At 41.4% G+C, this 14,917-nt stretch overlaps 1 protein-coding gene across 1 annotated transcript; it reads left to right on the top strand.

Moving 5' to 3' along the window:
* Positions 1-6,199: 6,199 nt before the first annotated feature.
* Positions 6,200-8,632, top strand: LOC119272654. Its single transcript, XM_037554097.1, has 4 exons — positions 6,200-6,570; positions 6,651-6,718; positions 7,425-7,575; positions 8,361-8,632. Exons 1-4 carry the CDS (start codon positions 6,519-6,521, stop codon positions 8,630-8,632), a joined length of 543 nt encoding a protein of 180 aa, XP_037409994.1. The 5' UTR covers positions 6,200-6,518.
* Positions 8,633-14,917: the final 6,285 nt, after the last annotated feature.

A 14,917-nucleotide genomic window follows, 5' to 3' on the forward strand; every position in this document is an offset into this window, starting at 1 on the left:
CATGCTCATCATTCAAATATTTAGTGCCAAACATTTTAGAGATCTCTTCTTCTAGCACTTGAGCACAATTATCCTTTCCATCATACTCACGAAAGATATTAAAAAGATGAAGCGTATGAGTCAAACTCAATTCCATTTTTTTAGTTTTCTTTTATAAACTAAACTAGTGATAAAACAAGAAACTAAAAGACTCGATTGCAAGATCTAAAGATATACCTTCAAGCACTCACCTCCCTAGCAACGACGCCACAAAAGAGCTTGATGCCTACTACACAACCTTCTTCTTGTAGACGTTGTTGGGCCTCCAAGTGCAGAAGTTTATAGGACAGTAGCAAATTTCCCTCAAGTGGATGACCTAAGGTTTATCAATCCGTAGGAGGCGTAGGATGAAGATGGTATCTCTCAAGCAACACTGCAACCAAATAACAAAGAGTCTCTTGTGTCCCCAACACACCCAATACAATGGTAAATTGTATAGGTGCACTAGTTCGGCGAAGAGATGGTGATACAGGTGGTATATGGATAGTAGATAAAGGTATTTGTAATCTGAAATTATAAAAACAGCAAGGTAACAAGTGATAAAAAGTGAGCGTAAACGGTATTGCAATGCGTGGAAATAAGGCCTAGGGTTCATACTTTCGCTAGTGCAAGTCATCTCAACAATACTAACATAATTGGATCATAAAACTATCCCTCAACATGCAACAAAGAGTCACTCCAAAGTCACTAATAGCGGAGAACAAATGAAGAGATTATGGTAGGGTGCGAAACCACCTCAAAGTTATTCTTTCCAATCAATCCGTTGGGCTATTCCTACAGGTGTCACAAACAGACCTAGAGTTCGTACTAGAATAACACCTTAAGACACAAATCAACCAAAACCCTAATGTCACCTAGATACTCCAATGTCACCTCAAGTATCCGTGGGTATGATTATACGATATGCATCACACAATATCAGATTCATCTATTCAACCAACACATAAGACCTCAAAGAGTGCCCCAAAGTTTCTACCGGAGAATCACGACGAAAACGTGTGGCAACCCCTATGCATAGGTTCATGGGCGGAACCCGCAAGTTTGTCACCAAAACATACATCAAGTGAATCATGTGATATCCCATTGTCACCACAGATATCCACGGCAAGACATACATCAAGTGTTCTCAAATCATTAAATACTCAATCCGATAAGATAACCTCAAAGGGGAAACTCAATTCATTACAAGAGAGTAGAGGGGGGAGAAAACATCATAGGATCCAACTATAATAGCAAAGCTCGCGATACATCAAGATCGTATCACCTCAAGAACACAAGAGAGAGAGAGAGATCAAACACATAGCTACTGGTACATACCCTCAGCCCCGAGGGAGAACTACTCCCACCTCATCATGGAGAGCACCGGGATGATGAAGATGGCCATCGGAGAAGGATTGCCCCCTCCGACAGGGTGCCGGGACGGGTCTAGATTGGTTTTCGTTGGCTACGGAGGCTTCTGGAGGCGGAACTCCCGATCTAATCTCTGTTCTAGAAGTTTTAGGGTACATGGAGTTATATAGGCGGAAGAAGAACATCGGAGGAGCTATGGGGGCCCCACGAGGCAGGGGCGCGCGCCCTAGGGGGTGCCCCCACCCTCGTGAGCACCTCCCGTATCTCTTGACGTGGAGTCCAAGTCTATCCGGTGGCTTTCGTTCCAAAAATAACTTCTCTAGTTGATTTCGTTCTGTTTCGACTCCGTTTGATATTCCTTTTCTTCGAAACACTGAAATAGGCATAAAACAACAAATCTGGGATGGGCCTCCGGTTAATAGGTTAGTCCCAAAAATAATATAAAACTGGATAGTAAATCCCAATATTGCCCAAAACAGTAGATAATATAGCATGGAGCAATCAAAAATTATAGATACGTTGGAGACGTATCACCTAGTTCAAAAATAACTCAACAATATTCATTTTCCTATTCTATTCAAAACAACACTTTGTGAAGTAAGTGCTATTTTGATATTCTTCATTGCCCTCAAAAATTTTTGGCACTCTTTCCTATCTAAACCATTGCCTCATGACAAAATTCAGCTCCATTTGTCCAGTAAATCTTCCTCGGCAAATTTCCAAAGTTTTTGTCCACATAGAAGCATTGTGAAGGAAGTACTATCTATGCACATCCAAATGGCATGAAATTTATACAGTGTCTTCATATGCCCAAATTATCACCCTCCTCCAAATTTCAGCTCAATCAAATCATCTATGTGAGCCCAGCTTCAAGTTTTATTTTCTATCCAGATTGGCACATTGCAAAGCAAGTGCTATCTGTACCACTCCTATTGCCCTCACATTTTTTGGTCAATCTTCCATTCCCAAATCATTTCCACATGCCAATATTCAGCTCTATTTTCCTAGTAAATCTTCCTCGGCAAATTTTCAAAGTTTCTATTCACCTAGAAGCTTTGTGAAGCAAGTACAAGATAGGAATATCATAATGAGTTAAATTTTTGCCACATGTTCTATATGCTGAATTCATAGCTCTACATAAAATTTTAGCACTATCTAACTGTACATGTGAGCTCACCATCGAATCTTTGTTCCTGGTAATATTTTCAGTTTGTGAAGCAACTACATTTTATGTTGCTTTATAATTGCTGAAAATTTACCAGGACATTACCCTAACTATCGAAACCCCCTACACCAAATTTCAGAATAATCCAATCATCTATGTAAGCCCAGCTTCAATTTCCATTTTATGTCCAAATTGGCACATTGCAAAGCAAATGCTATCTAGACACCTCCTATTTTCCTCAAACTTTTTGTGCCATCTTACATATACAAACCATTGCCACATTCTGATATTCAGCTCCATTTGCCTATTAAATCTTCCTCAACAAATTTCTAAACTTTCTATCCAGAGAGAAGCTTTGTGAAGGAAGTACAATCTAGGATATTATCCAAATTGTATAAACTTTTTATAGTGATTTACTATGCCAAAATTACCATACTCCACAAAATTTCAGCTCAATCCACTTATCCATTTCAGCCAAGCTTCAACATCCATATTTCTGCCCGATGTGGTACTTTGCAAAGCAAGTGCCATCTAAACTCCTCCATTTGAGCTGAAAAATTGCCAAGACAGTCTCCCTAGTAGATGATCATCCTCAGCCAAAACTCAGGCCCATTGGCCTTGTGAATTTCTCGTACCGCTAATCAAACACTTGGCTTCTAATTCATGTTTGAGCATAGTTCGGTCTCCTCGTGAGATTTTTCTGTTGTTATTTTCTTCCAAGCATCTACTTGGGGAGTGCCAAACCTACTAGGCATGCCTAGGCTTCCCAAAATGCACGGCAACGCCACGGTCACACGGTGACCACGCGGCGGGCATGTGAGTCTACGCGCTTTGGAGTTGGGGCCTTGGGCCACCATCCAAACCTCAACGTATCACCACCAAACCATGTATTTATGCTTAAATAGATACTTATGTACCTATAAATGATTTTTGGAAAAAAATAAAGAGCAAACTATAAGGCAGCTGCAGTTTAAATTTGACCCGCTTCCTACTAAATCGGCGAGAATTTGTCTTTTTCAGCAGAGGTGGATCAAAACTTTTGACACCCAACCATTTTGTCAATTTTGCATTAAACATGACCTAGTATTTTATAAAATTGATTTGGTCCATTTTTGCAACAATTATTTGGTTGTTCCTTCACACAAAAAAATATCATTTCGGGCACTCGGAAAATGGAAAATGTATTTCCCGTGAAAAGAAAATGAAAACTCCCTTAGGCAACATTGTTTGGAATTCCAAGATGCACCCTTGTGCACAATATGAGATCATTTGAACAAACTATGCGATGAATGTGGCCATAAAATTGATCATTTGGCTTGAAAGCCATAAATCTTCACGCATGATAGCTCATTTCTGAAAACACTTTTTAAAAATAATTGTCGTATTACAAGTTTATTATTTTTCTAGAAACTTGGTCACATATGATGACACAATGCGAAGGTTTCCCAATTTTTTGATTTTTTTTTAATTTTTTATGCCCGTTTCAAAATGCGGTCAAAACGGCGGGCTTGACCGTTCCTAGATAGTGGTTTAATCTTGGAAATTTTTTGATGTTTCTCTGATTAAATAGATACTTATGTACCTAGAAATATTTTTTGGAAAAAATAAAGAGCAAACTATGAGGCAGCTGCAGTTCAAATTTGTCCCGCTTCCAACTATATCGCGGGAATTTGTCGTTTTCACCAGATGTGGATCAAGGCTTTTGACACCCAACCATTTGGTCAATTGTAAATTAAATATGTCCTAGTATTTTATAAAATTTATTTGGTCCAATTTTACAACAAATATTTGGTAGGCCCTTCACAAAAAAACTCATTTTGGGCACTCAAAAAATGGAAAATGAATTTTTCATCCAAAGAAAATGAAAACTTCCTTAGACAACATTGTTTGCCATTCCAAGATGCACCCTTGTACGAAATATGTGATCATTTGAACAAACTATGCCATGAATGCGGCCATAAGATTGATCATTTGGCTTGAAAGCCATGAATCTTCACACATGATAGCTCGTTTCTGAGAACACTTTTTAAAAATAATTGTTGTATTACAAGTTTATTATTTTTTCAAGAAACTGGGTCACATATAATGACACAATGCGAAGGTTTTCCAATTTTTAGATTTCTTTTTGAATTTTGTATGCCCGTTTCAAAATGCGGTCAAAACGGCAGGAATGACCGTTCCTAGCTAGTGGTTTAATCTTGGATTTTTTTGGTGTTTCTATGATTAAATAGATACTTATATACCTATAAATGATTTTTGTAAAAAATAAAAGCAAACTACGAGGCAGCTGCAGTTCAAATTTGACCCGCTTCCAACTGAATCAGCGGGAATTTGTCTTTTTCACCAGCGATGGATCAAAGCTTTTTGCACCCAACCATTTGGTCAATTGTGCATTAAATATGTCCTAGTATTTTAGAAAATTGATTTGGTCCAATTTTGCAACAAATATATGGTAGGTCCTTCACAAAAAAAAACTCATTTTGGGCACTCAAAAATGGAAAATGAATTTTTCGTCCAAAGAAAATGAAAACTTCCTTAGCCAACATTATTTGCCATTTCAAGATGCACCCTTGTGCAAAATATGAGATCATTTGAACAAACTATGCCATGAATGTGGCCATAAGATTCATTATTTGGCTTTATAGCCATGCATCTTCACACACGATAGCTCGTTTCTGAGAACACTTTTTAAAAATAATTACCATATTACAAGTTTATTATTTTTCCTGGTAACTTGGTCACATATAATGACACAATGCGAAGGTTTCCAAATTTTTTTGATTTTTTTTGAATTTTTCATGCCCTTTTCAAATAGCGGTCAAAATGGCGGGCATGAACGTTTCTAGCTAGCGGTTGAAACTTGGAATTTTTTTGACGTTTCTATAATTAAATAGATACTTATGTACCTAGAAATAATTTTTGAAACAAAATAAAGAACAAACTATAAGGCGACTGCAGTTCAAATTTGACCCGCTTCTAGCTGAATCGGTGAAAATTTGTCTTTTTCACGAGAGGTGGATAAAAGCTTTTGACACCCAACCGTTTGGTCAACTATGCATTAAATATGGCCTAGTATTTTAAAAAATTGATTTGGTCCAATTTTGCAACAATTGTTTGGTAGATCCTTCACAAAAAAATGCATTTTGGTCGCTCGAAAAATGGAAAATGATTATTTTGTGCAATGCAAATAAAGACCACAAAATCATCATTGTTTGAAATCCTAAGATACACATATATGCACAATATTGGTTCGTTAAAACATACAACATGAGGCTAATACATTGAGTGTTTACCCGAAATAAGAGGGTAAAAATATAAAAGAAACAAAAAAACACAACTACATAAGCTGGATTCTGATTGGTGGAACCATTTGTGACACAGATCGATGACATGGCAGACATCCTACCATCCATTGCTAGCAATCCCACGTCCATCCATCCATGTGAAGAAAAGGAGAAAAAACCACCGCAGGAAACCCTACCTCTCTCTCTCACCTCTCCTCCCTTCCTTCTGCCCGCCGCCTTCCTCTCTCTGTCCCCGATCCAGATCAACGCCGCCACCCCTCGTCCCGGCCTCTCCCTCACCCCTCTCTTCCCGTCGCCGGCGGCGGTGCCCTCCTTTACTTGCGCTGCACCCGAACCTCGCTCCCCCTCCCAGCTCTTCTTCCTCCTCCGCTGCAGCTAGGGTTTCGTCTCCCCGATCCCCAATCCCCGAAGCTCGGATCTAGCAGCTGCAGTAGCGATGGTGGCCACGGGAGATCCTCTCTAAGGTTAAGCACGTCCAGGCCAAGCCTATTGGCCGCCCTCGTGGGTGGCTGGCTCCGCGGCGATGACAGCGGCCTCGTCGTCCCCGAAGGCCGTGGCGCCCCTCAAGGCCGACCTGGCGCCCTTGGTGCCCGCGCCGCTCATGTGGGACTCGTGACCTTATATGGCTCCACACTGACGTCATCCACCTGCTCGCCAACATGCTCAGCCTCATGCTCGTCGGGCTCAGGCTCGAGCAGCAGTTCGGATTCGGTACGCGTTCGTCCATGGAACTGACGTTCCCATTACCTGAACATTCTAAACTGATATTAATCCCGTCAATTTCGTTGTAGTGAGAGTTGGTGTCATCTACCTCGTGTCTGGCATCGGGGGCAGCATGATGTCAACTGATAGTAGTGTGGTAAGCAAAACATTAACTTTGTGATGCTTCCAGTAGACCACTAGCATGCATGGTGATTTTTCATCTAACTCCCAAAGGGACTCTGCTGGGTGAGAACTAGATCCCTGCCATGGTCTTGCCTTACAGATTGTTGGTGTATATATATAGCAGCACAATTTAAGTGGTTATCAGTAGAACTCAACTAGCCAATTAACAAGTGAACTCACATAAGTGGCTCTTTCCCAGGTAGTACATGCATCATCAGTCCTATATAGCTGCTTCTCATGTACTCATTTTGTTCTAGGAAAGTGGGAGGGCAGGGGGCCTTGATTTTCTTTTACTGATTCATATCCCCTTTCAGGAATCAGACTAGACTAGAGTTCAGACATTGATAAAATTGAATTCTCACATATGATGGCTAAATTTCGGATTCAGATATAAATTTATGCACAATACATCTTTTCTCCTTGTGCACAAGAGTTCTGACTTGATTTTCTAAAATCCTGATATAGCTTTGGTTTATGTTACAACAGTAAGTTTGAGATTAAGTCAGTCTATCAAGTGTCAACAAATACTTGAACATTCGTTGCACATGTTCTTGCATACTTTCGCAAAATTTGTGGTAAATTGCAAAGACAATTTCTTACTCCAGCTACCTCTGTTTTCTGTTTAGGGCTTTAACTGGAAATGGAGCCTTTTAATTTTAGTTTAAAGTTTTAATTGCAAGGATGGGAGATGGATGCCCACATGGATCCAGCGTCTCCGACCTCGGCATCCACAAGGAGGAGCGGCGACAACTCCGGACCCGTCCATTGGTGCTGCTGATTCTGCTTGGATGGACATGCTGCCTCTTCCATGTCGGCTACATGACAGCCATGGTGAGCTCTTTGCTCCCTGCATCTTACAGTAGTTGGCCTGAGATTATAGTTAGGCTAGAAATGAACTTCTTCAGTTTGATTTGTAAGATATAATACCAGTCTAAATCCGTGGATCATGGGTGATATGAGATTCTAACTAATTCCTTAAGTTTTTTTATTTAACCATATGTGTAAGTCAAATCCCGGTTCATTGCATTTTAACAATGCAAGCTGTACCATGAGTCATTCAACAATTACAGGATATTGTGGCTTTATGGATATTATGGTGCGATCTGTAACTCACTAAGCAAAGATAGTACAATATTACAGGATTACTGTACAAATGCTATAATCCTGGAGAGAACCTAGCTCCTTTTTCTGTTATATAAGATGAACAAATGTGTATGCATACCTGGAACATTATGATATGTATGCACACTTGAATGGTAGTAACTTGAATGCATCAATATCAGTGCTATAGAGTTGTTTTTCGAGCTAGTTTTGTTTACTCTTAATATAGGTCTATTAGTCACCAATACTTGCCTGCTATGTTATAGTAGACCTTGTTCATATTTGTTAGCTAAGTTTGCTCATCCTTGGGATCTATATGCATGCCATTTGTGTTTCAGGCTTTCTTTGAAATGAAATAATAGGTATATTAGCCACCAATACTTGAGTTAATCTAACTCCTTACCTGTTATGCTATAGTAGGCCTTGTTCATATTTATTAGCGAAGTTTGCTTGTCCATAGTGATCCGTATACAAGCCATTTGTGTTTAACGCTTTCTCTGAAATGAAATAATAAGGTTCACACTCCATGGACCAGGACGACCATCGGGACCTCCACGGCGATGATGAAGCCCTACACATGGTCGAGCTCCATGGAACAACTGTGCCACGGTGTGGTGCAGCCAAGTTGGGCCACACCAGTGCATCAGGAACTCTGCATGCTGATGTCCTTTGTCTCATCATCTTAACTACTATAGTAGTAGGAGTATTTTATATGTTGTTCATTTCTTGGCCATCCAGCATGTTTGCTAATCATCCATCTGCCTCATGTTATATGATCCCTACCTAGTAAATTCATTGTATGCAGACTTGTGGTGTTGGTTTAGTTTAGTAAAATTAATATATATATATACATATATACAGCCGGTCTATTCTCATAATATTATGAGAATAATATTCTCATAACACTTCTAAACTGCATTGGAAAGCTATGCGCACTGCTTTCTTCTACTGCTCTAAACCGCAGAGAGGGGCAGTAGCAAACTTCTTCACCGAGCAGCGTTTCTGGCTAGTTTGATCGACTTCCATTGTTTTATTTGTGTGTGCGCTGATTTATTATGTGATTAAACACGCAATTCTGCGAAAAAACGACGGAAATCGATGGATTTGGCGGATCGGTCTCTGTTCTTCCGCACGGGCAGGAGCTTCGCATCATGCTGGCGGGGTTCATATTCGATTTATAGCCGTAATCCTAGTGTGTTACTAAGTTCGCGTTCATGTTTGTGTTATTCCGCGACAGATTAATTTGCTAATATGATTGAAATTTTGGATAATTGGTCGAATTTCTCTCTGTTCTAGCGCAAAAACGGCAAGGTCTCTGTCCTCCCGCTTCCGGATCAAAATTGTTGTGTTTTTGTTCATGATTTTTCTGTTGATTTTGCAAGTTATGTGTTCTATGACACTATCTATATGAATTCTAGCTGATTAAGTTGTTAATTTTGAAGAATTTTAACTGGTTGATGCTTTTTGTGTTGGAGCGGGCGCCACGGGGTTGGTCGTTACTCAAGATGTTTTTTGAGTTTTTGCGCATTATGTAGTTTTTAGAACTGCATTACAGTCTGTGTTTTTCGTCTGCGAATCGTGGAAGGGGGGGACTAGGTAAGAGCGGGTCGTTAGTTTAATTAGTTTTTTTTCTTGGTCAAGCGCGGTGAACTGCAGTAATATGCAGTGCGAGCTGCACCTTGTCATGTTACCGCACTGCTTTATTTGTCGTTTTACTTTTTTTGGGTTGTCCCTGTATATATATATGGCTGGGTCAATTTCCTCCCCTCCCACCTTATCCCTGGTGGCTCCTCTCCTACCTTATCCTTGGCGGCGAACATTGCCTCCTCTTTTGCCACCCCTCCTTGATCTGTCTTCTTCCGAACCAGACCCTACGTCTGGCAATGGATTGCGCGTGCGGCTGCGTGGCAAGGATGGAGCCCATGCTGGAGACCTGCATTTTTTCTGAAGGGTTGGTTCTGAACCAGAGGCAGCGGCACATCGCGCTTTGTTCCCTGCTTTATTCTCCAGTTATTGGATTTCAGGCTCCATTCGTCCATCAGATGACTGACGATGATGTCAATGATACATGGGTATGTATTTTCTCGCATAGTCTTTTCATGTGTTGTGTGTAGTTAACACTATCTGAATATTTGTAGTAGTATTAGTTTCTGAAGAAACATTTTTCACTAAGTATAAGTGAACTGCTTTCACATAGAGTTTTACTATAAATATTGTAGGAGCAGCAGCAATTTGGTCTAGTCAATATTATTATCTGATGACATCAATATTTATTATGAAGATTGTAGCAGGAATTTAGTTTCTGAAGATTGTACCTTATTCTTATTTGTTCTTATTTTTTGTTCTTGTTCATTTCCTTACAGAAATTCCCTTCTGGTCTAGTCAGGGTAACAGAAGGTTGTGTTAATTTGGTCTTGGTTAGCAAGAATGGATATCATAATGTTGATGTTATGTATTCTGTTGGCTCTGATGATTGTTTGGTTCTCAGAGATGGCTGGAAGGAATTGGTTGAGGAAGCTGGTCTTCAGGCTAGGGATGTTGTCATGGCTATGTTTTATAGGCATGCAAAGTGTTTGGAAATCAAGTTAAATTTGCTTTAGATCAGTCTTGCTTGAGCAACAGCAGCATGAAACAATTTGTTGTAATAATTTGACATTTTTGTGTGGCTTCTAGTTTATTTTCTAGAAGAAATCTGAGTATAAGTGAACTGCTTTTCACAGATAGTTTTTTATGTGCATCCTATTAGCAGCAGCAGTTGAAGCAATATACAGACTGGAAACACCCACTGAGCTTTCTTTTTTTCTGTAACCCACATATGGAACTACAGTGCTTAATAAAAGAGGACTGCATCAACCATTATAGTAGTAGCAGTTTTGTGAAGAAAACTCTCTGTGAACTGCTTTCATAGAGAGTTTTTATGTGTATCCTAGTAGCAGCAACAGTTGAAGCAATATACAAACTGAAAACACCCACTGAGAACTGCAAATTGTTGATAGATACAAACCAAGGTTCTATGCTCATAATAAGAAAAGTACATCATCAAGCAAACTAAAGCAACATAAGCAGACATTGTGCCAAAGCAAATTACAACGAAAGCAAACTAATCGACATAAGCAGAAGGAAACAAGTTGAGCAATTGTGACAGGAACCCTTGTCTATCAGCATCTGGCCTGCTTCATCAGTTCCACTCGGGCCAGGTGGAGGTGGAAGGTGATCCCCCCTGCTCCCCATACCCCAGGATGACCTCGGGCGCTTCCTTGTCTTCTCTTTTATAGAGCGGGTGAGGCCATTCTGCACTATGGTGATGCGGTTCCATATCTCGAATGCAGTGTAGGCGTCCTTGGCAGCAAACTCAATGTGCCTCCTGCTGAGAACCCAAGTCCACTGGCGGTGCTCTTGGACTGTCATCTTTCTCTTCATGTCTGCGTAGTAGTCGTCGATGATGATGGCAGATACATCGTCAAGTGAATCTAGTGTCTTTGTTGCTTCAGGCGCCCTCCAGTTCGTCTAAATGTCGGCGAAGTTGGGGATGTTCAGGTTGCAGCATGAAAGCTTCTCCTTGTCTTGGTCGATGCAGAAACCAACGAACTCGTAGCTAAGTGAAGTGAACCACAAGTTATTCTTTTGCGAACTGCATACAGACGACAAATAGAACAACATACAAATGACAAGGAGAGACCCATCGGCCTGCAACTATATTTTACTAAGTAGAAAGAATGGCTTACTTTGGGTCGCTGAGGAACTTGTCGAAGGTGATGCATCTCTTGCCCATTGTAGCGCATACTTGGAAAAGCAGCACTGGGTGATTTTTGCTGATGGAGAGTTGAATCACGGCGGCGTCCCTCTTGTCAGGGGTGTACTCGAGGTCGATGCCGACGATCTTCTCGTGGCGCCCCCGGAGAACTTCCTTGTACTCGTTGACGTACCCCGCCATGGCGTACACGTCGTTGGTGTAGACCACCGTGAGCATGGTCTTTCCGTGCGCCTCGACATCCTCGAAGACCTTGGTGAACGGCATGGCTGGAAAGAGGAGGAACAGGAGGAGGGAGCGCAGTGTTGTGTGTTTTGTGAATGATCAGGGTGATGGAGCGCAGAATTTAAAGGGGAGCGGCAGCAACATCTGCCGAGCACACGATCTCATCCTCCAACCGGCATGGCGATCGTGTTTGTGTTTGTGGGGATCGTGGGCTTCGCGCATTTTCCAACCGGCCGGATAGAGGAGTAGTCGCCCGGCGCTTCGCTTGTGTCGGGCGATCGTGGGCGCATATATTTCAGGCAGTTTTAACAAGCATTCTGAAGTGAGGTTTGTTTGTTCACAGGCGAACCACTTTGTTGTTTGTAACCAAACTGCATCGTGTTAACCGAGCCGTTTTTTTCTTTTTGTCTATGACCCTATGGCCGTGCTCGTAGAGGAGGTTATTTTAATTTGTGCCGCTAACTCGTGGGCCCAGTCTTTTAGTCATTAAGCTTCTCTTCTTCTCTGTTTCTCAATGTCCCCTTCATTCCTCTCTCCCGCATGAAAATCCCTTCCTCTCGTGGCGGAGAGCGACGACGCCCGCAGCCGCCGCTGTCCACAGGCGCGCCTCCTCCGCCGTCGCCGTCCGCAGCCTCCTCTTCCGGCCGTCACAGCATCTCACGGTGAGCCCCATATCTTCCCGTCTGCTCCGTCGATTTCGGTGCCGGAAATCACCATGGGCGTTCCCGATCGGGTGCTAGGGTTTTTTTTGGAGCCAGCATCCTTTTCTTAACTTCATTTTCTATGCTCGAATCGTAATGCCCTATGGATTGAAACTTTTGGTTGTGGTTTTTTGGCCTTCAAAATTTTAGCAATGTGCATCTAGGGTTTTTTCTCTGTCTGTTTTTAGGTTGCTGTCTTGGGTTTAATTATTATCCCTTTCTGTTTGTAGATACAACATGTCTTGTCCTACTAGAAGAAGTCCAAGATTTGGAGGGAAATGTAAGCGAACCGCTTTTGTAGTTCTATTATAATGCCGCTCCAGCCTGATACTTTTCTTTCTGTTTGTATCTCCGTTAGGTAATACAGCTTCTTCCTCCCCAATTGATGCCTCACCAGTCAGCATGGCTCCCCCATCTGGTAATACATCAAAGTGCACTGCATTTTTTATACATGGTCAATTGCTTGTTGAATGAAATAGTGCACTGCATCATAGATTCCCTTACCAAGGCCCATTTTCAAACATGTGGCAAACTGATATGAACTGCCTCAAGTTAGTTTTTTTATTTTTTTGGCATGACATTAAGTTTCTTTTTATGTTTAATTGTTAAACATAAACTGCTAAGAGAGCACTGCATTTGTACATTGCTTTGTATTTTTTTTGTCTATCCACATGTGGTTGCCAAATTGATATGAGCTGTATTAAGTTTAGTTTTTCCCTCTCACAGAACTGCATGAATTTGTTTTGTTTTGTATATCAAAGCGCACTTCATTTTATATGTGGTCAATTGCTTGCTGAACGAATTAGTGCACTGCATCATATATCCCTTTACCAAGGTCCATTTCAGACACGCGGCAAATTGATATTCAAGTGACATGAACTGCATTAAGTTTTCTGTTATGTTTTAATTGTTAAACATAAATTGCTGAAGAGAGCACTGCATTTGTACATTGTGTGGCCAGATTGATATGGGCTGCATTAAGTTTAGGTCTCCCTCTCACACACATATTTTCTTATATTTTTCTTACCTACAGTTTTATGTCCTGGTGGGTCCGGGGGTGGTGGTGTTAACTATTTGATTACATGTTATTTCACAGCCGATGTTGTCGGTGGCGGGACATCTGATCAGGGCAGCATTCTACCTGAATTGAGTGAAACCCAGTCGCAATCTATTGATGGCACAGAACCAGTTACACAGGATTGGATGGTCCCTGATCAGATTGCAGCTGATGTTGAGAAGAAAAGGCAGAAAGCGATTGCGCTCGGTAAGACTTTTGAGAAGGCTCATAAGGCGAAGCAAGTAAAGTTTGATGAGGGTAAGGAGATAAGAAGGAGGATTGCAGATTCAAAGAAGTCTGCTAAGTTTGCCTCCGCAAAGAATCCTATGAAGAGAAAACTCAACACTGTTGCAGAGGAAGGTTTAAGTTCTCCATGGTGCAGCCCGCGTGTTGATTACTCAAACAGGCCTAATTATGCTGAGGTTGATGTGGATGGGATTCAAGGAAAGCGGACATGCGTGGATGATTACTCGGGTGTTGATTTTGAGCGTCCATCTAAGCTGGCAGGGGAAAATGCAACTGGAGAAGTGCTGGACAATGATTCCGATGAGGAGGATGTTGATGTTAGGAAGGTATATGATATTTATTTATTTTTACTGTTTTTTAAGTTGTTTCGCATGAGTTGCTGATGTGAACTGCATTTTTTATTCTTTTTTGTAGATTGCTAAGAGTACCAAGAGGAAGAGGTCTGAAGATGATGTTGCGCATGAATGGCGTTTTAACAAGACTGTTCGGCTGTCCATTCCAAAAGTATGCAAAGTTGTAGCCTTGTTGGATGAGCCGCATAGAAATTTGATGCGGCAAGCAGGTTTTGGCATTGTTTTCGACCTGAAAGTAAAGAAGAATGTTTCTCGTGTTCTCATGTGCAAGCTGATGGGAAAGATCGACCCTGATACGATGAGATTGGACTGCGGGTCAAACAAGGTTATGGAAATCAATCGTGAGGCTGTCCATCACATTTTTGATTTCCCTATGGGTTCTCACACTGCTCCCAGGCCTGCTGACAGCGGCCATGATGATTCGTTGGCTAATCTGAAGGATGAACTTGGTTTCAACCGTTCTCGAACAGAGATGTGAAGGACCTGCTTATTTTACTTCGCATGTTGACTGTGGACCCTGCGAAGGTTAATAAGACTTGAAGGTTTTTTTCTCATTGTTTTCCAGAGCTTGCTTTGCCCTAGCCCTGCAACTCGGTTGTCCAGGGTAGCTGCTATGGTTGAAAACTTGGATTTTGCATCTATGGCTAGCATGGACTTTTGTCAACTTGTTGTCGACGAGCTACAGGCCGCTATGTACAAGTTGAATTCTAAAGGGAGCAAGCAGAACTGCGCTGAGGGT

Source organism: Triticum dicoccoides, chromosome 3A (assembly GCF_002162155.2).
Source record: "Triticum dicoccoides isolate Atlit2015 ecotype Zavitan chromosome 3A, WEW_v2.0, whole genome shotgun sequence".
NCBI classification, from domain to species: Eukaryota; Viridiplantae; Streptophyta; class Magnoliopsida; order Poales; family Poaceae; genus Triticum; species Triticum dicoccoides.

Coding starts and splice junctions, on each gene's coding strand:
- LOC119272654 (XM_037554097.1), top strand. CDS start 6,519: ATGCTCAGCCTCATGCTCGTCGGGCTCAGGCTCGAGCAGCAGTTCGGA. Junction 6,719..7,424: donor TGTCAACTGATAGTAGTGTG/GTAAGCAAAACA, acceptor TTTAATTGCAAG/GATGGGAGATGGATGCCCAC. Junction 7,576..8,360: donor TCGGCTACATGACAGCCATG/GTGAGCTCTTTG, acceptor TGAAATAATAAG/GTTCACACTCCATGGACCAG.